Source organism: Lactuca serriola, chromosome 1, assembly GCF_051521515.1.
Source record: "Lactuca serriola cultivar US96UC23 chromosome 1, Lser_US96UC23_V15, whole genome shotgun sequence".
Lineage (NCBI taxonomy): Eukaryota > Viridiplantae > Streptophyta > Magnoliopsida > Asterales > Asteraceae > Lactuca > Lactuca serriola.
In genome coordinates, this window is record NC_136408.1 from 52,920,776 (window position 1) to 52,946,440 (window position 25,665).

Genomic DNA, 25,665 nt, shown 5'->3' on the forward strand with positions numbered 1-25,665 from the left:
GGGGTCATTTGTGCATAGTTGAAGAAAGATTTGGGCTAAGGAGTAAAGCTGGAGTATGGAAATAACACGCGGGTTATAATTGTTGTATGAGTGTTGTTTGGTCATAATTCACAGATCAATCTTCTTCAATAAGGGTTTTCTCTCTTCTCTAGAGTTCTTGAGATGTTCTTCGATAGAGTCTGTAATGTAATATCTAACTGAGTCTGTAATCACTCATTATTGAGTGGAGTGTTCTTGTTTTGTTTTGAGTTTCTAAGTGTGTAGAATATAGACTAGAACATATATTTGAGAGTGAGTGTGATTGTAGTGAGTTTTCTTGTGTAAGTAATTGAAAACCAACTGGTTCTTACTTGAATAAGAATCGTTGATGTTGTGATTTCTTGTGTGTTCATGGTTTTAGTTTTCTTGAGATGGTAATTTAAAAAAAGAACTAAATATAAATGTCAAAATATTTAAAAACTTTGAATTTATAAGAAAATAAGAAAAACAATGAATTATTAAAATGTAAATATTTTTTTATATTTTAAATTTAAACAAATAATTTAAATAAATAAAAGAAACTAATGAACTTTAATTTTATGAATTTTGAAATTAAAAGGTAAGTTCATTAATGAAATTATATCAATTTATTACTACATTTATTGTAATAATTACATTAAAATAATATGTATAATTTAATAAAATAGAAAAACTCATAAAATAATATGTAGAAATAAAATAATAATCAAAATAACCACAAAATAACATTTAAAAAATTGAATGAGAGTATGACAAACGGTAAAAAAATGAGTTAATTGGGCAAATGACCATAATTTAGGATGATTTTGAAGAAAATGACCACAAAAATCAATATTTCAGAAAATGACCAAAGGTTCCGCAGAGGGGTTTCCGCGGAACCATTAATTGTTCTGCGGATCGATAAAAACGACGAAGAAAAGCCATTCCTCAGTACTCGACTGCGGAAGGAAGGTAGAGATCTACTGCAAACGTTGAGTGTGATCGAAACGGACACAAAAATGTCAAGGAGAGCTCGATTTGTGGAACAACTGCACTCCGATGTGTTATCAGATGGATATGGAACTCAAGTAAATTTTTTTTCCTAATTTTTGTATAAGAACTCAAGTAATATTTGTAGAAATCGATTACATGATTTGGAAATTGATTGGTTAAATGTTATTCCTCTGCGGAACGATAACCGCTTCTGCAGATCTTTTTTTTTTTTTTTGGTTTTCTATAATTTTTATCTCTTAAATGGACCATTGAATATTGAGATCATTTTATGTTGATTATAGCTCATATTAAAATTGATTTCCAATTATTTGTGTAATTAGAAAAAACATTGAAAATTGAAAATTTCTATAATTATTATTAAAATGGACCATTTATGTAAATTTTATAATATATATGAGACCATATATGTAAAATTCTGTAAATTTGTTATAAAAAAGGGACAACTTATTTTGAAAGATAATTATTCACGTAGGCTATTGAATAAAAAGTTATAGAATAAAAACAATATTTTTGTTGCATAAAATTGTTAAAAAACAATATATCAGTATTATTTTGTTTAATTTTTGGCATATATGTTTTAATCTTTTGCAACATAGTTTTCGTGGATGGCTTGCAGAATGTACTTTTAGAGGGGGTTTTGGGACTCTGTTGAAAAAGTACATTACAAAACTAAATAGTAGGCGACTTGAATTATTTCGAGAGACAGCTTTTGGGATCTTCATTGGTATGTCCACCCCGAATGGTGACCTGATGCTCTGCCATTTGATGATGTTGCATGAGGTTCGTGATGTAGAGGTAGCTAGGGCTAGGAGGTTTCGGTTCGAGTTACAAGGCAGGGTGGTTGAATATGGTGAAACATAATTTTGTTTGATTAGTGGTTTGAGATTTGGACCGTATGTTGATATAATAAATACAAAAGTCAACAGAAGTTCAACATTAAGGAATCGGTTGTTCTCTAATGTGAGAGATGAAGATTTACGGCTGAAAGATTTAGAAGATTACGCAAAAGGGCCAACATTCTCGACGTGTAGCGATGTGGATGCGGTAATGGTTATGCAAATGATATTTTTGTTGAGGGGTCTCATAGGGCGAGACGACAATACGTGCATTCCGTCGGCAATGTATGAGCTACCTGATAGTTAATATAATAGGAACACGTATTAAATTTATTATTTATTTATAAATACTTGATGATTTATATTATTTATTAATGAGTACGACAGGTTTGCATGTGGTACGTACTTGTGGAGGTATAGTGAAACACAATTACGATTACGGTTTGGTAAACTCTCTAGATATTTACGAGATAATGAGGGTGAGGTTTACACAAAGACGATGAAGTATATTGTTTTAGGTTTTCAATTTCCGTTTAAGGTTAGTTTTAGGCGCAATTAATTGGTATTTTTTAAGTGCTTATAAGTTTGGACAAAACATAATTTTTTGTCGTAATAATAGGTATGGATTTTGGAGACATTTCCTGAAGCTTTGAGGTTTGCGCATCACATAGGAAATGAAATTCCAAGAATGAGGGCATGGAGAATAAAAACACAATTGTCTCTCGAGCAATGTTTACGTATATTAGAAGTTTCAATGGTATAGTTATGCAATCCTTATATTAAATATCTATAGTTAAAAATTACAACAATTTTATATACTAAAATTTATATTAATTTTGCAGGAAAATAACATCCCACGTGATTTTGAATCAACGCCTGTTGAGATCAATTTGTCATTCTTTGTGCGTTATGTTAGTTGGACTCTAGACAAAGTGCAGTCGCCACCGCAACAACAGAGTCCTCCTAAGAAGCGGTCTCCATCATCGCAAGTAGTGAGTCCTCCTATGCAATGTTCTCCATCACCTCACCCATCTCAGTTTCAGGGTGCAGATTACACCTCAACCTATCATTTTCAGGAAACATACCACGGACCTGTAGAAAACAGTAAAATAGACAAGTTATTTGGTGTTGTAAATGAATTGAAAACCACAATCGAGCACTTTGGGAAGAGAATGGATAATTGGGAAAAAGATAAAAAATTTGGTGTGAACGATATGTAAAATATGGATGCGGGGGAAGCATTTTTTGGTGGTTTGGATCCCGAGTCAGGCCATATGTATGTGCAGACGCCACCGCCTATTGTTGAAGTTGAGGATAACATAGTTACACCGTTTAAAGGGCGGATAAAAATGAAATTGAAATTTTGTAGGGAGCCCGTTGACGGAACCATTGAAGAACAGAAAAGGGAAAAAACCACAAAAGGAAAATAATACGCAACATTCTGTTATCTGGTTGTCCATGCTCAAGGAAATAAGTTCGTCGAATGGTAGGTGGACAATTATTTATCCTGAAGGCACGAGTTTGGAACCAGGGAAACAACATTATTTGAGGCGTATAGCAGCCGGGATGGTTGATGGACCACATTGGAAGGATATTGATCGGGTAAGTGACCATATATGGACAACATTATTAGATATTTGAGGCATATATATCTAATAACTTATAATTTTTTTGAAGGATTTAATTCCAATCAACATACCGCAACTGCATTGGTATTTGACTGATTTTGATTCCTTACATGGAAAGTGACCATATATGATTCAGCTGAATGATGTGGTTTCTTTAAAAAATATGCGGGTGACGGTAGTTTCAAATCGTTTGGAGATAGTATATTAAGTGAACTAGACCACATATCATATTGGGCCCATTTTCCCAATAGACAGAAACCTACTGAGGTGAAATTCGTTAAAGATACACATGTGCCGCAACAGAAAATAGTAGAAGAAGGAGAAAGAGGAGATTGTGGAGTTTTTGTGTGCATGTTCATGGAAATGCTTGCATCGGATGTACTAGTGGAGACACGTCAATCACCTAGAGATACGGGATTTACTTATCGTAATCGGATGACATAAATTATTTGGAATAGTAGACTTTGATTATGTTATTCGGAATAGTAGACTTTGATTGTGTTATTTGGAATAGTAGACTTTGATTGTGTTATTTGGAATAGTAGACTTTGATTGTGTTATTTGGAATACTAGCTTTTAATTGTGTTATTTACATACAACTACACCTATTAAAATAAAACAAAAATGAGATACATAACAATTAGAACAACTACCAACAGCTTGTACATACGTATGCTATTATTGGAATCACACATTCCCTTCTCCATGCTTGCCACTAGACTCTTCTCCTTACTCAGGAGAAACTCCAACTCAGCATTCTTAGTCCTCAAGTTTTTTATGACACCAAGATCCTCTTTGGAATCCAACTGTTGCTTTATGGAATAGATGAGGTTTTTGTAGTAACTATCTTCAAGTGCAACATCTTTCCATTCAAAGTAATCACATTTCCTCAGTCTTGTCTGTATCAAACCCACATGAATAAAACATCAAAAAACAATGACTAATCACCCAAGATGTATTCTAAACAATCGCGATTGTACGTGTATTTTTATAAATGAAGCTTACCAAGCTGTTGTTGCACTTCCAAAAACATCTGCCGGGGTTAGTGAGTTTCCAATATGTTCGTTCCTTAGCTGGAACATCGCAATCACAATTGTTAACATCGTCTTTAACAAACACACGAGCAACTTGGAGGCGGTTTCTTGCATTGGACGAGCTCATAGACATTGTGTTGAAGAATCGAAGTGGTAAGAAAGAAATGAATGAGGTCCAAATTGGGGTTTTTGACATATCACTTAAGAATTGTTTTTCTGCGGATCATTGCACACCTCTGCGGAGCAGTGGACACCTCTGCGGATTACTAAACAACTCTGCGGAATAAGTAATATAAAATCATCTTTTTAAAAAATTAACCATCATATTTTCCGCCACAATGGCTTCCATACCATGGAGCGCTGAGGATAACCTCCGTCTAACTCGTGCATATATTAATATCCACGAGACCACCACCGTGAATGATCCAAGTTATTAGATGCGTTTGACTACCGCAACACCGTTGACATCACAACAAAATGGTATGAATTAAAAACGGAAGTCTTGGTTTTCAACAATCTTTACACCAAAATTGATGACACACGTCCGAATGAAGATGAGGAAGTCATCCTGGATGCGGCTAAAGCGGAATACATATCCATTAGTGACGGGTTAGAATTCGAGTTTGAATGCCCTTGGAATCTATTAAAAGATCTCCCGTATTTTTAATTTGTATTGCATTTGTAAAAAGATATTTTAATGTAGTTTGTTTTTATTAGGTTATTTATATGCACCAGTTTATATTACGTTATTTATATGTATTTGGTTTGTATTAGGTTATTTACGAAACCAGTTGAGTTAACTTCTACTTTATTCCATAGAACATAAAATACAAAACAATACAAATACATGGAAAACATATATCAGTAACAAACATATTACATAAAACATTTCACATAAAAAACTCTTCTACATGAAATACTGGTGGTTCTTAACCAGATTTCAAGCGTCCACAAAAAAGTACAAATACATCGAAAACATACATCAGTAGCAAACATATTACATAAAACATTTCACATAAAAAATCCCTTCTACATGAAATACTGGTGGTTCTTAACCAGATTCCAAGCGTCCACATACTCAAAGTCTTTTCCCTCATGTTCGAAAATGTAATGATCTAAAATCATTTCTACAAGAGCTTCCTCGTTTGAGTAATAATAATTACTACTATTTTTAAGATGATGACACCATCGATTGAACCATGTGATTTCGTTCTTTAACTCCATCTACGTACTAAGAATATCTACTTGTACCCGATATTCTCCTTGTCCAAATGAGAGGTTGAACATACCTGTTATGCGGGTCCATTCATCACCTCCAAGGTAATCATGGGTAACAATTGTTATTACACCTTCAAAAATGTTCAACCAACATCGTATTATAACCATCACCTCTCTTGTCGTCCATGGACGTGGAGTATCGGACGACGATGTTGCATTCGTAGAAGTTGGTGCATTGTAGGCCATTTCTATATTTTTCAATACTGGGGTGAGTTGATATAATATTTAACCGGTATGACAATTTATACATTGATCCGTAGAGGTGTACACTGATTTGCAGAGGTGTACACTGATCCACTAATAACAGTTATGTGGATTCCCAAACAGTTCTGTGGATTGTTGAAGTATACGGTTTTAGGTTTTCAGTTTCCGTTTAAGGTTAGTTTTATGTGCAATTACTTATATTTCTAAAGTGCTTATAAGTTTGGACAAACCATAATTTTTTTTCGTAATACTAGGTATGGATTTTGGAGACATTTCCTGAAGCTTTGAGGTTTGCGCATCACATAGAAAATGAAATTCCAAGAATGAGGGCATGGAGAATAAAATCACAATTGTCTCTCGATCAATGTTTACGTATATTAGACGTTTCAGTGGTATAGTTATACATTCCTTATATTAAATATATATAGTTGAAAATTACAATAATTTTATATACTTAAATTTAATTTATTAATTTTGCAGGAAAATAATATCCCATGTGATTTTGAACTAGCAGCAGCCAGACAACCAATGGACACAACAGACCGAACATCAATGGCAACAGGAGCCACATAACCAATGGACACAAGAGACCAAATACCAACCGCAGGAAGACCCACATAACCAATGGCAGGGTTGCACCGATTACCAATGGTAGCAAGAGCCAGATAACTAATGGACGCAAGCAACAGATAACCCATGGATGAAATACGACGGAATACGAAAACAAATCAAAGTTTCTGTGGTTCGATTTGAATGAATAAAATTTATTTCAAAGTATGTTTATTATGAAGGTTGTATGTTTATGTTTTCTAAGATATGTTTTGTAACCTATAAAAAATATGAAATATTTGTATAATTTTAATTAGGTTATTTATATGCACCGATTTGTATTACATTATTATGTATTTGGTTTGTATTAGGTTATTTTCGAAACAGTTGAATTAACTTCTACTTTATTCTATAGAATATAAAATACAAAACAGTACAAATACATTGAAAACATACATCCGTAGCAAACGTATTACATAAAACAATTCATTATTTTTAACTTTTTTTTGTCAAAATTTTTATATAATAATCACATAACGTATTAGTGTATTAAAAAAAACAATTATATTAATAAACTAAAATTAACACAAAAAAAAAAAAAAAAAACTTTTTTTTCTCAATTTTTTTACATAATAATCACATAACGTATTAGTATATTTAAAAAAATTAATATTAATAAACTAAAATTAACGCAAAAAAAATGAAAAAAAACAAAATTAAAAAAAACTCAATTCCGCAGAGGTGTAGCAAATCCGTAGAAAACTTAATAGATCCGCAGATAGTGCTTTGTGGATCTTTTGGTCATTTTCTGAAATGCTTGGTTATTTTGTTCAAACCACCATCTTTTTTTTGGTCATTTTTCGAATTTTCATTAAAAAAAAACCTTGTACCTAGCAGAGAAAAAAAAAGTTCATATGAGTCGTTTTTAGTCAATAAGATTCCTTTAGCATTAAAAACCAAAGTAAGTGGAGCTGACTGGAGTAGTGGAGCATACGGTCCCATATGGTGTGTATCGTCGCCGGCTGCCCATCGCAATCGTTTAAAGGGGCTGTGACATTATAGCAGCAATCGTTTGCACAAAGCATAATATTGTGATGAACTCGAAACTCGAAAGGGGTTGAATCATCCGAAAATTCTCACTTCTCGGTTTACGTAAGGTAACATGAACTCGAATATATAATATTTTTTGTCTTACATTTCAATTTTGAATTAACAGAATAATAAGATTAATCTAGGGCTTACTATTTTGATAAGGTTTAAGATTTCAAGTGTGTTTTATGCTTGTATGGTTGACAGTTCAGAGTTCACATGAGTTGCGGTAACTTTTTTGAAATGGAAATATAGAATTTTGTTTGTAATTGAAAATAATCTGGGAGTATGCCTGTACTGTGTACACGTCAAGCCCAACACCATTGAATTTTGTTAATTTCAAATTGAAATTTGCAATGGAGTAATTTTTTCAAATTTCCGGCATTTACACTCTGCTATTTGCTAATTTGGTATTTGTCATTTGTTTTATATGTGAGACAGTGGCAGCGAAATATGTTGAGGAGTACAGAAATGAAGGGATTGACTCTTGTACCAAAAAAATCGAGGGATTTTTATGAAATTTGCGTCAGCCTTTTTTTTTCTTTTCTCCTGGCCCGAATCCAAAATATGTTTGGACCTGCCAACCATCACTAAAACATCTTAATTTGTGTCATTCAAAAATTCTCCTCCCTCCTGTTCACTTGATAAACACAAACACCATGTCTTCATCCTTTTCCAAACACTTTGCCCGCTTACAAATCCCACTGAAAGATATAGCATCCGCCACCAACAACTTTTCTGATACAAATCTGATTGGAGAAAATGCATTGAGAAAGACCTACAAAGGAAAACTCTCGCGATCTAAACAACAGATTGATATCGTCGCGAAGAGGCTACTTGGTAAAGATGAATACAAGAAGGCTATATTGCAGGCGGAGATTTCGACTCTTTCTAGTCTTAAGCATGAAAATCTGGTCTCTGTTGTTGGGTTCTGTGATGAGAAAGATGAGAAGATCATCATATACAAGCATGCGGCCAACGGAAGTCTCGAGAAACATCTGAAAGACCCGTGTCTTACATGGATTCAAAGATTGGAAATATGTGTTGGCATTGCACGTGCATTAAGTTACATCCATTATGATAAGGAACGCAATTTTAGCCTCATACATTGTAACATCACGAGCTCCAAGGTTTTACTAGATGTCAACTGGAATACCAAGTTATCAGGTTTTGAATTTGCCAAGATAGTAACAGCAGCTCGAAGAAACCGACTTAAATTTGCAAATTTTAATGGCACGAAAGGGTATATAGACCCTAGTTATATAAAGACTGGATTCGTATCTCACAAAACGGACGTGTACTCGTTCGGGGTTGTATTATTTGAGGTCCTCTGTGGAAGGAGAGCATATGTTCCTTGGCAACAAGATTGGCAAGAGGACATTAATGTGGGAAAACTAGAGGAGATTGTAGAGGAAGACAGGGGCTCATCTCAGTGCACAGCGGAATCGCCATCATTGGCCAAACACCATTCCATTGTGACAAAGCAGGATGCTGTGGAGGCGGGGTCGGTCCAAGATACATCAGACAACTTTCCTATGCAGATGCTGTCGTTGGAGGATCTTGACTGGAGGCGAGGAAGATCACAAATGGGGATGTCGTTTGGGGAAATGGTGCACTTCAGGCCAGACTCATCAGATTTTGTCGGGATGTCACTTGTGGGACATAATTTTAAGAAGTTTTACCCCTTCGAAAGTCAAGAGAAAGAGTTGTTAGCTCCATTGGCCATATCCCATTATGAAAACGGAAAATTAGAGGATATGATCAATCCAGATCTCTGGAGGCAAATAGAAAAAGATTCATTAGAAATCTTTTCAGAAACAGCCTATAGCTGCTTAAAGCAGGAACGAGCAGAACGCCCACACATAGATCAAATCATCATAAGACTTGAGAAAGCCTTGGATCTGCAAAGGAAACATGAAAATAGTGTACGAACGTAGTTTTTTCTTTCTCTTTCCCCCCCTTTTACTTCCTTTTTTGTTTCATCTGTCTACAGATCAATCTGCATATTCATTCTGTTATATCCCAATTCACTGGTTGCAGTTAAGAGTAATAAAGGCAAAATCAGAGGTTGATGCTGATGTTGAAGGTCCATCAACCACTAAATTCAAGGTAATTACTTTCATTGAAGTTATTTTGGTAACTAGACGATATCCTGACATAATTTCAATATGATTTACAGCTAGGGTGATATTACCCCCGCTTTGTGGGGTCGTAATCTGTAAATTTTCTATTAGACAGGGATCATTTTTGTAATTTTTTAAACACACGGACTGTTTCTGAAAGAAAAATCTGCACAAGGACATCTTTTGTAAGTTACAAGGCAAGGTTTAAAAATACGGGAACGAGCCTCGAGGCGTTTGCCCTCCGCTTCACGAGGCGTAATCTTGAGGCGGAATAATAAAAATAATTATAAAATATTATATAACTTATAAAAAACAATATAAAAGTCCAAACCAAACTTAAATAATTATAGATCAGATGAGAATTAACGTCTTCATCCCAAAAACAATGGCCTCAGATTTTCTTGAACTAAGTAAGGAAGACTTATGTGATATATAAACATATCGATTCTAGAGTAGGTCAAGTGTGAAATTGATATTTTGGGTAGTCTTACAACTTACTTTCTTGCAGAAGTAAAACTAAAAAACAAAGCTGTGGAAAAACTGCTGGGTAAAAAACATAAAAACAAAAGCCTAGAAGACAAAAAAAATTTCTTGAACGCCTCCACTTAAAACGCACCTCCTTCATCTGCTTTCCTCCGCTTCTCTCCGCCTCAAACATCTAAGGCGTATGCCCTAAACCAGACCCTAGAATCGGCGCCTCAAACTCGTTTCAGCCCCGAATCGTGCCTCAAGGCGTACGCCTCAACCGCTTTTTTAAACAATGTTACAAGGACAACTTTTGTAAATTATTTTCTACACAAGGAGCAATCCTGTCAACATACGAAAGTCTTAAACACATGGACCGTTTCTGTAAAAAAAATCTTCACATGGACCTTTTATGTAAATTACAGGGACAATTTTGTAATTTATTTTCTACACAGGGACCAAACCTGCCAACATATGAAAGTCTTAAAGACATGTTCCATTTCTGTAAAAAAATCTGCATAGGGACCTGTTCTTTAAAAAAAATCTGCACAGTGACCTTTTTTGTAAATTACAATGGCATTTCTTTTAAAAAAAAATTCTACATAGGGACCAAATTGCCAATATATGAAACTGTTGTGGCCAAAATTATGATATGTAAAAGTATTGTGTGAAAGTATAAAATGTAAAACTATACTATTAATTTGACAATTCAAATTAGTATATATAATAATAATATGGAAAAAAGAAATTCAAAATAGTTATGTACAAAATGCAATTTGGTTGCTAGTGAAGACCCAAAAGTTATTATGGGAATGAAAAAAAGCATATTATGTCATACGCATTACTTAAATTGCTTATTAACTTATTGTCCTTTGAGACAATAATAAACATTTTTAATTGTTTAAATAACATAAAAGAGTAAATTGTAGAAATGATTCCAGTGGTTTAGTGAAATTCACAATATAATTCCAAGTTTCAAAAATCATGCACCATGCGTCCTCATGCTTTTATTTTCTTTCAAGACCGGTCCTTCAGTTTAATTCCATTAGTAAACTCCATTGAATGTTAAATGCATGTAAAATGAGTAAATGACCAATAAACCCCTTATTTTGTCTATTATGAAAAGTTGAATTAAAGTTGAGAAAAAGAAGCACTGTGATCATCAGAATATCAACCCAATTAAACACCTGGGACAAGAAAAGAAATGAAGTATGATAATCAGTTGCATCAGCAGGAGAAACACTGAAATTTTGTTTTTAATCTGCAAAGAATAGACAAACGAAAAGATGACAGAGAGAATAGGAGACATGGAGTCCATAAAGACACTCATTTCCCTTGGCATACAATGTTGAAGTTTTGGTTTCAAATTTGTATATAAAAACACATGCATGTTCTTTTAAATTTCACTCTCAGCCTTACTACTCTCCTTTTCCTTACCACACACATGTATCGATGTAACACTCATTTCCCTTGGCATATATATAATGTTGCAGTGGAAGGGCATGGAACACTTGATGATTGGATATAATGATATAGAGGTGGCCACACAGAAATTTACTGAAAACCGCATTGGGTACGGTGCATTTGGTGATGTCTACAAAGCAGAGCTTGAACATTTTGATAGTGAAAAATATTCCTCGGCGGTAGAAGAAAAGGATTTAAGTAGTCTGCCCAAGATATGCAGCACTGTAGCTGTAAAACGCCTCTTCAAAAGAACAGGCACACAAGCAGACACATCGTTTGCTGCAGAAATTAAGACTCTTACAAGTTGTAAGCATCCCAACATAGTCTCTCTTCTTGGATTTTGTGAGGAAGATTCTAATAAGATGCTCCTGGTCTACGAGTATGTTCCCAAGGGAAGCCTTGATGACAATTTGCGAAGTAAAGATAACATGATTAATCTTAAATGGGCAATGCGTCTGCAAATCTGTCTTGATATTGCAGAGGGAGTAAATTACCTTCACACCCAAAAAAGGATAATACACCGAGACATAAAGAGTGCCAACATTCTGCTGGACCATAAGTGGAGGGCAAAGATTGCCGACTTTGGGCTCTCCAAAATCATTCCCGAGAGTCAAAAGGCCAGTTATCTCCATACAAAAGTTTCAGGTACACCAACGTATTTGGATCCAGAATATAAGAACACAAAGATTTTGAAAGCGGCATCAGATATCTATTCTTTGGGAGTTGTTCTATTTGAGATTGTATCCGGAACTTTGGCCTATGATACAAGATACACCAAGGAAAATCCCATGGGGATTGCACACTTCGCCCGACAACACTTCAATAAGGGAACACTAACGTCAATGTTAGATCCTATTCTAAAGGAAGAGATTGATGAAAACAATTTTACTTTAAGTAAAGGGCCCAATCAAGGTTCTTTGAATACATTCCTAGATATTGCACACAAATGTTTGGCAGAGACTCAAGCCGACCGTCCGAAAATTGGATATGTCATAAGTAAAATCAAGGATGCAATGATTCTTCAAGTAAGTAAATTTTCTCTTAATATAAAGTAATATATGATCCTTCATGCATTAGGCTCCTCAGCTCCTGTAGTGTTACACTAAAAAGATAGAATGTAAGCTTAACTACTGAAGCTTGCAAATCGAATCAGAGAATATTGACTCTTGCAGTATGTGATTAGGTGTAGTGCGTTGTAAGAGTTCAGTAGTTTTTCGAATGGAAGAAGACAATATTAAAACACGATGATAAGAAGATTACAGGGTTAACATATTTGGCTGTGACTAGGGGTGTGAAATAGATAATTAAAAAAAAAAACTATCTAATAACCCTATTATAAAAACTAAATAAACAATGTTTCCAAAATGAGGCCCTGCCCTCTCTTCTTCTTCTTTTTTTAGCTGTGTGTGTGTCTCTCTCTTCTTCACAATCCGCAACTACAAAACAAAGACACAGGTTTGCTTGCTAAAGGCTTATGAAAGTAGTGTTAGTAGATAAGTTATAGTCCAACCCGGTTCTTATATGTTAGCCCAAGCATCGTATTTGGTGTATATATATTGTTGTATCATGTACATTCATGATTCAAGGAAATATACCAACTATTATGGTATTAGAGCTGGTCAGTCAAATCTCCTAGAATCTCTATAATCAAATCTCCTGGAATCTCTATAATCAAACCTTTGTCAAACTCATTATGAAATGTATGCCAAATTAGCAAACACGCGTTTTACCTTTTTCCGCTTCAAATATACTATTGTTGATGTTCCGTTTGATTTAATGACTTAGTCCATTCCGATCTATGGACACCCTCCATTGCTAGATTAAGCGGCCTAAAATACATCATTTTTCTAGACTATAATTCACATTACTTGTGGGTCTATATCCCTTAGGATGCTAAGTTGATGACGTATCAAAATTCTTACATTTTCAAGCCTTTGTCCTTACACAATTTGACAAGGAAATCCGTGCTTTCCAATTCGACCATGGGGGAGTGTTTGACAACTCTTCACCACAACTATGCGGACCATGCTTGTTTTTGTCACTTCCCAAAAACGGCCAATTCACCGGCCCAATGTCAAAAATGCATTCCTTCACGGCCACCTCTTCGAGACATTTTCATGCATCAACAACCCGGTTTCACAAATCCGGCTTTCCCACACCATGTTTGCAAATTACAAAAGTCTCTAAAGGCCTAAAACAGGCCCCACATGCTCTGCTTTGGCCAAAACAAAACCGGCCCTTCTCTCTTCATTCTACGCCGGGGGCAAGAGCTTGCATGTCTACTTTTATATGTAGATGATACGTTCCTCACGGATTCCGGCAAGTCTCTCATGTTATGATTATTTCACACCTTAGTGCCGAGTTTTCCATGAAGGACTTGGGGCCATTGAAGTATTTTCTTGGAATCTCGGCGAGCAAATATAGAAAATTGTAGCCTGTGCAAGAATCCGGTTGATCCAGCTGTCAGATTGATAAGCCGGAAAACCAGTTTCCCACCCTTTTTGTATCAGTTTGAGTGTTACTTCCTATCCTGCTCAAACTGCCGGGGCATCTTAGTAGACAGCTTATAGTCCGTCCGAGTTCTTATAGGTTAGCCCATGTATATCCCAAGCTTTGTATTTGGTGTCTATATATATATATATATATATATATATATATATATATATATATATATATATATATATATATATATATATATATATATATATATATATATATAGTTGTATCATGTACATTCATGATTCAAGGAAATATACCAAATATTAAGCAGAAGAATCCTTTAATTTTTGTTGCTAAACTAATTTAGTTACTTTGATTTCAAAATATTTCAGTTTGGGACGAAACATATCTAAACACATTAGTGCAAGCAATAACCATATATAGAACCAAAATAGATTTTGATATGAATTAATTCCAATTTGTTTTGAGATTTTAAATTCATTGGGGTCCTGATATTATTTACAGGAAAACCACAGGGATAATCTCAAGATTTCACTTGAAGACATAAAATTGGCCACTAATAACTTCAGTGATAACAACCTCATCGGAAGAGGAGGATCTGCGAGAGTTTACAGAGGGGAAGTTACTCGCGCTAACCGATGTCATACAGTTGCTGCAAAACGATTGAATAGCGATGGTGGTCAACACAAAAATGAATTTATGACCGAACTTGAAATTCTTCAGGATTATAAACATGAGAGTGTCATTAGTCTTGTAGGCTTTTGCTACGAAATTGTCGAAAATATTATTGTTTATGAATTTGCATCTAGAGGAAGTCTAGATATGCACTTGAAGGACTATGCCCTTACGTGGATGAAACGGCTTCAGATAAGCATTGATATTGCCAGCGGGTTGGATTTCCTTCATGGATCTGGAGGCGATAGACAAGAGGTGGTGATACATAGAGACATCAAAAGCTCAAGCATTCTACTCACTGATGATTGGAAAGCAAAAATTTGTGATTTTGGGCTTTCATTAATAAGTCCAATAAATAGTGAAATGGACTTTGTCACCGACAATGCTTGTGGCGCAATAAATTATCGTGACCCAGTGTACTTGAAACTGGGCTACTTAACAGCGCACTCTGACATCTACTCGTTTGGTGTAGTTTTAATTGAGATCTTATGTGGAAGATTAGTACATGAAGACAACAGTATCCAAATTGCAGATCTAACAGATTTGTATAAAAATCATTATGAAAATGGAACACTAGATGAGATCCTGTTTGGAGGTATAAAGGAACAAGCTGTGCCAGAATCATTGATTACATTTCAAAATCTTGCTTATGAATGCTTATATCATGAAAGAGAAAAGCGACCAACAACACATGACGTGCTACTACGACTGAAGAAAGCATTGGAATTTCAAGTAAGATTACGTTTTATTTGAAATTTCTTTTCATTTATTGTGTTGACAATGTGTAAATAAATAGGTATCAAGGCATAACTAAATTAAAAGTTTGTATGAATATTAAACAGTATTTTTTCATAAGCAATAAATAAATAGAGGGTATGAGTAATATTATAAAGACCATTTGGTTGAATTTATTATTTTCATCGTAAAGTGAAAAAAGAAAAAGAATATATGAATGAAATTGAGTTGCTTATTAAAATGCAGATAATTGTATGGTGCTAGAATTGAAATATTGATTTTCTTATTGATAAATAATATACAGGAAGATTATGTAATATGGAAGCCCAAATTGCCTAATGACTATGAAGAAATATTCAAGATGTCAAATTCTTGTGATGTCTACTCTATCGAAAAGAAAAAGGAACTCTACAACATGCTCCGCAAAGGAATCCTTCTTCAACATGACAAAGTGGTAATTAGCTCCTTCTCATATCCGTGTTCTCTTTTCTGTACAATCCAAGCATTTTTTGTTCTTTAAAATTCATGAAGGCCGATAGACATTTTCGATTTTCCGGTTTATGTAATTTCACTTGATCTTTCAAATGACCATATCTTAAAGTACTATAAAACCCTCCAAGTTTAGAACTAAAGTACTCTTGCTTCTGATTGTTCACAATTATTGGTGAGTCCCGGGGCCATGTATCCATCTTTGGAACCGGAACCATACCGATGTAAATTGTTCTGGTTTCGGTTCCTAAAATATGGAAGTGATAGGGACCTGTTTTGATTCTGGTTTTGGTTCTTACTATTTTGAACTTCTACCCCTTGGATACTATTTGGAACCGGTTTCGAGATATATAATGTTCTCTTATTGTTTTATTATCTAAAAGCTTGACTGAACTTTTGCATTTTTTCTTTAATTACTGTTCAAACAAAAACTAATTATGTTTATACATAAATACTTGTTAAACTAAACATCATTTTTGTTAAATGTTAATAGGACTTAGTAGCAAACTTTGATTTAATAAAGATCTCTATAGGTTGATGTTATTTTTTCACAAACCACAAAATGGTAATATTCATACAAAGAAGAAGAACAGGAAACAGATTATGCCAAAGCTTTAGAGACTTTTCTTATTGAACTTGAGAACAGAGAAAGTGACACAAAAGTCACGTACATGGCTAGACTATTTAAACAAAAATAACTGCATAAAAATTGGAACTAACTCCACTAAGCTAATGACCAGGACTTTCAAACACTAGTTTGATTTATTCCATACAGAGCAGCCTTTGAATTATTTCTCAATATTTTCCCCCTTAATTCAGAGGCTTAAACCTTCTTGACTCCAATAACTCCGCATCTCTTCATGTTTGACTCTTCCTAGTATCTTGGTGAGTATGTCTGCCTTCTGCTCTTTACTGCTTACATGACTTACTGTTATCTCCCCATTCTCTATGCATTCACGAATAAAGTGGAACCTTATATCTATGTGCTTGCTCCTTCCATGAAAGACTGGGTTCTTCATGAGGTCAGTGATGAATGATGATCAACCAACAGAATTACAGGTGGCACAGCTTGCCCTGTTATTTCCCTAAGAAGCCTTCTAAGCCATATTCCTTAGCAAGCTGCTAGAGTGGCTGCCATAAACTCTGCTTTACAGGAGGATAAGGCAACACATCTCTGTTTTTGTGAAGCCCATGTAATCAAATTCCCATTCACATAAAATGCCATTCCACCTATGCTTTTTCTATCATTCACATCATTCCCTAGATCACTATCAGTGTATCCAGCAATCATGACTTCTTTTCTTCCTTTGAGTACTTCAAACCATAGTCAAGGGTGCCTTTCACATACCTGAGTATTCCGTTAACATCCTGAAGATGTTTTGTAGTTGCCCTTTCCATGTAGCGGCTTACCACTCCAACTGCAAACGTTATGTCTGAACGGGTATGGGTCAGATACCTAAGTCCTCCAACAATACTTCTGTACTCTGTGGGATTTACCAACTCTCCTTCATCTCTAAGAAGTTTCAACTTGTGTTCCATTGGGCTCTTGGTGGGGTAACAGTCTAGCATATGAGTCTTGATGAGTAAGTTCTTAGCATAGGCTTCTTGCTTTAGTGTAATCACACCTTCCTGTTGACCTAATTCAATGCCTAAGTAATATGATAGAAGACCAAGATCACTCATCTCAAACTTGGTGTTCATATCACTTTTGAAATCTTGAACCTGCTTGCGGCAGCTACCGGTTACAAGTAAGTCGTCTACATACACCCTAACGATCAATATGTCACCGTTGTTTTTCTTGGTGTATACTGAATATTCATGAGCACAACGTATAAAACCCAATTTTTTTAGATATCGATCCAGGCACGCATTCCAGGCCATTGGGGCCTGCTTTAAGCCATACAGAGCCTTAGTCACTTTGTACACCTTGTTTGTTTCCCCTTCCTTCTGGTAACCTTCTGGTTATGAGATGTACACCTCCTCCTCTAACTCGCCGTTAAGGAATGCCGATTTCACATCAAGATGGTGCACCTACCATCCATTAGATCCTGCTAAAGCTAGAATGAGGCGTACTGTTTCAATTTTGGCCACTGGAGCAAAAACTTCATCATAGTCGATTCTCTGTTTTTGAACATACCCCTTTGCCACAATTCTTGCCTTGTGCTTTATGATTTTCCGAGTTGGGTCTTGCTTCAACTTGTACACCCACTTTAATCTGATGGCCTTGCGATTTTTAGATAGGTCGACCAAAATCCAGGTGTTATTCTTTTCAATCGACGCTAATTTTGCATTCATTACTTTTATCCATTCCTTTTTCTTGCTAGCTTTGATATATGATGCTGGTTCTTCATCATTGCGTATGATCATGAGTTCTTTTGTGGGTATTTGGATTTCTTCTGTGTTCTCGTACAAGTCACTGAGTAACCGGTAATGTTTTGGGGCACCACCGCCTATGGAGCTCGAAGCAGTGCTTGGGGACGTAATCAGAATTGGGGAATTTGGAGTGATGGGTGAATTAGGCGTACCCGGTGTGTTTATCGACATACTTTGTGGGCTTGGCTGAGGGTCAATGAGAGAATTAATGGGCTGGGAACCTTCAGCCCGCTCACTATCAATTTGCGATGACCCATGTTCTTGTTGTGGTGTACTAGGTTCCCACTCGACTTCATCATCATAAACCTCGTCTAGGTTGAAACCTTCGACAGTGAAACTCATACCTGGTATCGCTTTAATCTTCGTACACTTCTCCCACACCCAACCGTGTTGTTCATCAAAGACTACATCTCGGCTCACGTACATCTTCTCGGTATTTGGGTCCAGCAACCTATATGCCTTTGTTCCCTTTTCAATTCCCAGATGAACCAGTCATATACTCCTCTCATCTAACTTCTTCAGATGATTCTTTGCAATTCTCATATGAGCGACACAACCAAACACCCTTAGGTGTTCAGCGTTCGGCTTTCTTCCGGTCCACATCTCGTAGGGCGTTGTATCTTTTAAGGCTTTCGTATGTGCCCTATTTAGAACATACACTGAGTGAGTTACAACTTCCCCCCCCCCCTACAGAACATCCGACATCTTCATGGTCTTCAAATTACATCTAACCATTTCAAGCACCGTTTGGTTTCGTCTCTCCACCACACCATTTTGCTGCAAAGAGAATAGTGTTGTGTAATGTCTCTCTAATCCTGTTTCATTGTAGTATTGAGTGAATTCATTTGACAGGAATTCACCCCCACGGTCTATTCTAAGAACCTTCACTTTCTCCCCTGTTTTGATTTCTACCTTCCCCCTGAAATTCTTAAAGATTTGAAGAGATTCATCTTTCGTTTTCATTAAATAGACCCACATCACCCTGCTATAGTCATCAACCAGTAACATGAAATACCTGTTCCCTGAGGATGTAGGAGGTGAAACTGGGCCACAGAGATCCCCATGAACAAGTTCCAGCCTCTTCTTTGCTTTGTAATTCGTGTGTGAGGGGAAATGATTCCTTGTTTGCTTTCCCACTAAACACCCTTCACAAGGTTGTAAAGGAATGTTTATCTTAGGTATCCCTTCAATCAACATCTTGTTTGCCATGTGCTTCATTGTATTGAAGTTTATATGACCCAATCTCATATGCCACAGCCATGTTGGGTCATTGATTTGAGTAGTTAGGCACACTCTTTAGCCTCTTCCAGCTCTATCTCGTAGAGTCGATTGGGTGACCTTTGGACCTTCATTATCAGTTTTCAATGGAATCATGAACCCATAAAAATGGATCCTTAATTCTTATTTCATCTCCACCCTTTGTTAACTGTCCTAGGCTTATTATATTACTGTATAAGTCTGGGATGTAATATACCTCATCAAGCTTGCGTTGACTCCTATCCTTGCGTTGAAATGCAATGGAGCCCTTCCCTTATATACAAACTTTTGCTTCATTTCCACACTTCACATATCCTTGAATTGACTCATTCAGGTTCTGAACTTGCACTTATTTTCAGTCATGTGATTACTAGCCCCTGAGTCAAGATACCACATACTTGACTGGTTGAAGGTGTTACCTTGTGATCTTAACTGTGGGATTACATTTTCTTCATTGAGAAACACTTCACCATGTTCGAAGGTTGACAGAAGCAAAGCGGTTTCATTGTCATGGTGGTCATGTATCAGATTGTTTTCTTGATTTCTTTCTCTTCTGGGATTCTTACACTCAGCTGCATAGTGTCCGAACTCCTAGCAATTATAACATTGGATTCCACTCTTGTCTTGACTACCAGATGCTTGGTGATTCCCCTCCTTTTGATGATATGAACCCCCTCTACCTCGACCTCCACGACCACCGGTCCTACCTCTGCCTCTCCCTCGAGCACGTGAGTTTCCAACACTACCCCTATTTGACTTTTGCTTGGTTTCTCCACCCGTTTTCTTCTTGTTCCTCTTCGACCATTCTTTGTGAGTCAAGACGAGTTTTCTTTCATCACTCTCTCTGTGACCTTTCATCCTTTCTTTGTGGGCTTTCAGTCTTCCAATCACCTCCTTGACTATCATTGTTTCTAAGTCCCCAAATTGCTCCAGTGTAGTGGCAATTTGAAGAAACTTAGTCGGCACAGCCCTTAGCAGTTTCTTCACCACATAGGACTCTTCTATGGTACTTACTGTGTTGATCACCTTCACTGCAAACTCATCAACACCTTCCGATTCCTTCATACTTAGTGCCTCAAATTCAGTTTTCAATGTCTGAATTCTTGCAGCCTTTACCTTATCTACCCCTACGAACATTGTTTTTAATGCTTCCCAAGCTTCTTTTGCTGTTTTCTTCTCAGCCACGGATAGTAGAAGATCTTCTGGAATCCCTTGATAGATGGCTGCAAGTGCCATCTTATCCTTCTTTACTTCCACCACAGTATTGGCTGTTCTAGGCTCCACTGCATCCCACAATCCCTGGGCTTGCATGAAGACCCTCATCTTGATAGCCCAAACGGAGTAGTAACTTCTTGATAGCATCGGATAATGGAGAGTGACCAAGCCTTCCTTTTCACCATTTCCATTGTTTCCTGTCATTTCTTTGTGTGGTTGATACTTTGGCATACACTAGGTCTTTTGCTCTGATACCAAGTGTTAGTTTTTCACAAACCACAAAATGGTAATATTCACACAAAGAAGAAGAACAGGAAACAGATTATGCCAAAGCTTTAGAGGCTTTTCTTATTGAACTTGAGAACAGAGAAAGTGACACAAAAGTCACGTACATGGCTAGACTATTTAAACAAAAATAAATGCATAAAAATAGGAACTAACTCCACTAAGCTAATGACCAGGACTTTCAAACACTAGTTTTATGTATTCCATACTAAAATAAAACACGTGCAGCAGCCTCTGAATTATTTCTCAATATTGATGTGTAGGTTTTGAAGAGACTTCATATTGAATACTAAAAATGATATTTTGTGATCTCCTAATAATGGATACTCTAATTTATAATGCTTGCTAATAAATACTAGATCTATATAATGTTTCTGTCATTCTTTTCAATCCTATTATATAATATAATATCTAAAGACATTTCATTGTATTTTGTGATAGATATATCTTTAGTCACTCTTGTCAATTTGCAAAGCTGGGCTTTATATTGCTTGTTAATAATGATACAACTTCTCATGCAAATAGAAAATGGTTATACAATTTATAATACTAATTAAATTTATAAGTGTGAACCAAACTCCTCCTTATAGGTTTTATAGGTTGAAATGATTAATGCTTATCGTTTATAATAGTTATTTTTTGGTTTTATGGTTTTCAATGTTATTTTTATGGTTTCTAATGTTATTTTTATGGTTTGTTATGACTACATTTGAAAAAACTTTAAGAAGCAGGTACCCAGTACCGGAACGGGTTACAAATTCTAAGGAATCGACCGGTTCTGGTTTGAACATTCCAAGAACCGGTGGTTCCGGTTCTATTTCCAGGAAATTAAGGCGGGGACCTGCTTAGGCTCACCCTTAATCACAATTGCTTTCCATGACATCCTTTACAAAAGATAGCATTCATTTATTTACACTATTTTCAATTCTTTTAATTTAAATGAATATCTCCATAAGAATCATACATGTACTTACACATAATAGAAATTGAGTTTGATTTGTTTTGTCTTGTATAACAGTTGTTTTCACTAGGAGATAATGGAGAAAGAAATGAAATGATATCAGCACGAAAGTTTTCATACAAACACCGTCTGTCACATAAGTGGCAATCTATTCCAGAATCAAGGTCTGTGTGTGTGTGTGTGTCGATGTGTTTTTATGTGTGGGTGTAAAGATGCACCCTCCTTAATTTCATTGTAATTTTGGATAGGGATTCGGATATAAAAATTAATATGTTACGAAATATGCAGGTTTCCTAAAGTAGCGAAGATGTCAGATCTTTCGAATCTAAAGATCCGATTAAAGATAAGACCTCAACTTTTAGCTCGTGGTGTCAATTATAGTGTTCATCTCTTCTTTAAATTTTGTGGTCCAAGAAAATCTCTAGCTAAAGGGATGTACGTGAACTTGAAGTACAAATTGGGGATCGAGACCTTACATGCATATTTTGCAACATGGAGAGAAGATGGGTGGATGATGATTGAATTGTGTCGATTCTCAAATGACAAGGAAGATATTGATTTTGAGTTTCTACTAGAGAGCTTTTCACGATGCTATTGTGGAAGTCGTGCCATCTATGTCGAAGGCATTCAGTTTCTAGCCATTGACAATGCAAGTTTCAAAATATTCTTTGGTTCCCATTCTATATGCTTTGTTTGTATACTGTAAAAAAGGATTCACGGACAACATTTTCATGTTCTATGTTACATGTTTATAACATCCTCGTACAACTTGTGTACAGGTGAAAGATGAAGAAATTGATGAACTAAAGAATGTCCCAAAAGTCTTGAAATCAGACTTAAACATGGACCAGTTGCAAAAATTAATGCCAACTAATTGTGAAGAAATATTTAATGATGGTGAAAAGATTCTTTTGCTGGTGAATGGAAAGAAACATCTTATGCTTTCAGCGAAGGCGGCTCTTTTGGAATATCCTAATGCAATGCCATTTCAAATGAAACCATCAACTCAATCCAGGTTTGTGATTTGAATCCAACTTAATTATGCCTATAAAAGTTTAGAAATGCTTAGCTTTGTTTAGCTAAATATTAAAAAATTGATCATGATAACCAAGATGTAATAATTGGAAGTCAGAGTCTTGTGTATTTGATAATAAAGTACCAATGACGCATCAATACCTTATTGAGAAAAGTTATATTTTATCCAAGTGATTTCAAAGACTTCAATAAAAGGTATATATGAAATGACATGCTGTTATATGTATCTGCAGATTTGGGGAGGAGATCGAGCTCCTTCCACAACAAGTACTTCGTATCAATTGCAGGATAAAAAGTGAATGGTTATCCGGAGATATGGAGTATGTGTGCTACCTTGTGTTTAAGATTTCAGAAAAATGTATTGGGCTACATTATCCTGTGAAAGTACATAATTTACTCCATGGAAACAACAAAAAGCCTGAAATTCTTTATTTTAGATGCCCAAGGCCTTGGAATTTACATGATACAACTCAAGCTCCAAAACAACGGGCTGATGGATGGATGGAGGTTAGGGTTTGGAAATTGAACTCAAAGCACAGACTTGAAAATGATCATTTTCATGTCAAATTGAAACTAATTATTTATGAAGGAACTATGTCAGGCCTTATCTTATGTGGTCTGGAATTTCGAGCAGTGTAAGAATATATACAATGAAATGATGAATGCAAACTCACTCAACAATACATCTGTGCATTCTTATGTATATATTGTATTTTTTATATAATAAATAAACATGTAGCAATATAATCGCAACAATCTTTATAAGATTTGTAATCTTACAAATTAAACTAAGGGTGTTATTCGAGCCGGAGCCGGAACCGGACCGGATCCGAATAAACTGAAAACCGAATAAGACTAATTAGAGAAATCGAAAGCTAGATTGATTAATCCAACAAGGTTCGGTTTTTACCCGAATAAACCCAATAACATTTACAATACGACTAAGAACCGAATAAACTGTATTGTTTGGTACTTTTTTTTTAAACTTAGAGGATTGTTTTTGTAATTAGTTAAGATATTAGAAATGTAATAAGATATATTTTTGGATGTATTAAACTTTTTGTGTTTGTTGGGTTTCACAACTTTTTAAATAATATTTTTATTTTATTTTTTTTAATATTTTATGATGTTAATGTTAAATGCTAACTCATCAATTCATCTATAAAAAAAAATATCACTATTGATTATAGGTAACTATAAATTATATGCATGAATCCAAGAAGCGAACCGGATAACTTATTCGGTCCGGTTCCTTTAAAACTGATTAAAGAGTTATTTGGGTAATCCAGACCGAAATACCTAAATAGGTTTTTAGCTAAGTCTAAACAGGTATTGGGTCCTAATTCGGTTAGGTTCGGTTCCTGTTTAAGTTAAGTATTTGGTCCAAACGCTCACCCCTAAACTAAACTATTGATTAATATACAAGTTATTAAAAAGTTATTTTATTGGAAAATGTACGTAGATGTGTATACATTCCTCCTATAAGTAGGACCATATTGGAATAATATTCAACATCTCGTACAATGTCTGAACCACCATCACACTCAGAGTTTAGGAAGGTTGAGGCTTCAGGGGAAGATGACGGGCAAAACCGTGGTGGTTCCGGTAATACCAGAAACAACCGATCGTTTGAAGATGTGGCTCCAAGACCTGAGTCTTTTATCGAAGATGAAGATGTACAAGATCCCTATGTTAACCCTCCTTCACGTAGTAAGGTGAATCCTCACGCAAAGACTTCAGGTACCGAAGATTTGATAGTCAAAGATGGAACCACTACTAAGCCACCACCTGGGCTCTCAGATCTGATTCGTTGTGACGATAAATAACTGTGACATGTTCTAAATTTCATTGTTGCGATCTTAATTGGAGAGTTCTACTTTGTGTTTCTTTGATGTACTTTTCCACATATGTCGCGTTTTTTCAGAAGTTCATCGTTGTAATTTTAAAGCCTCGTTTCTCTTTCTCCTAATCTCGTCAAAATATATCAAAAAATCAACTGATGTATATTTCTTCCTTAATTAGGATGGACATCAAAATTTAAAGTTGATGAAAACTCAGTATTAACTCTTTGATCGAAACAGCTCTCGATTAGGGTTTCTCAGTGAGGAAGCCGCATTTAAAGAATAAGCCGAGAATATCCTGATGCGATTAATATATAGTTTGGACATTTACAACCAGACCCTTCTATCTTTTCTTATTGCAAATTAATCCTCAGCAGCACCAGCTTCACGCTTTAGGGCTTCAGGCTGCTTCCACTTTCACTATTAGCCCCTGATTGATCAGCTAACAGCAACTTAGGCCCACTTTTACTAATGTTTGATACATTTACCTACATAACCAACATTTCAAGTTAGAACATTTCTATAACAAACACTATATTACAAGTTTGGATAATCAAAAGCATTACAACTTTTTTACACCAACTTCAAATACATCTAACATTCCCAACTTGTAAAACAAATAAGGGCTGTCATTGAATTTGAATAATAAACTTTTCAA

At 35.5% G+C, this 25,665-nt stretch overlaps 1 protein-coding gene across 1 annotated transcript; it reads left to right on the forward strand.

Annotated features, from left to right (window-relative positions):
• Nucleotides 1-7,497: 7,497 nt before the first annotated feature.
• On the forward strand, nt 7,498-23,898 carry LOC145088558 (uncharacterized). The gene is made up of 10 exons (XM_079026933.1): nt 7,498-7,697; nt 8,071-9,554; nt 9,670-9,738; nt 11,711-12,706; nt 14,646-15,548; nt 15,856-16,005; nt 22,189-22,295; nt 22,420-22,780; nt 22,911-23,146; nt 23,400-23,898. Exons 2-10 carry the CDS (start codon nt 8,289-8,291, stop codon nt 23,803-23,805), a joined length of 4,494 nt encoding a protein of 1,497 aa, XP_078883059.1. The 5' UTR covers nt 7,498-7,697; nt 8,071-8,288; the 3' UTR covers nt 23,806-23,898.
• The last annotated feature ends 1,767 nt before the right edge of the window (nt 23,899-25,665 follow it).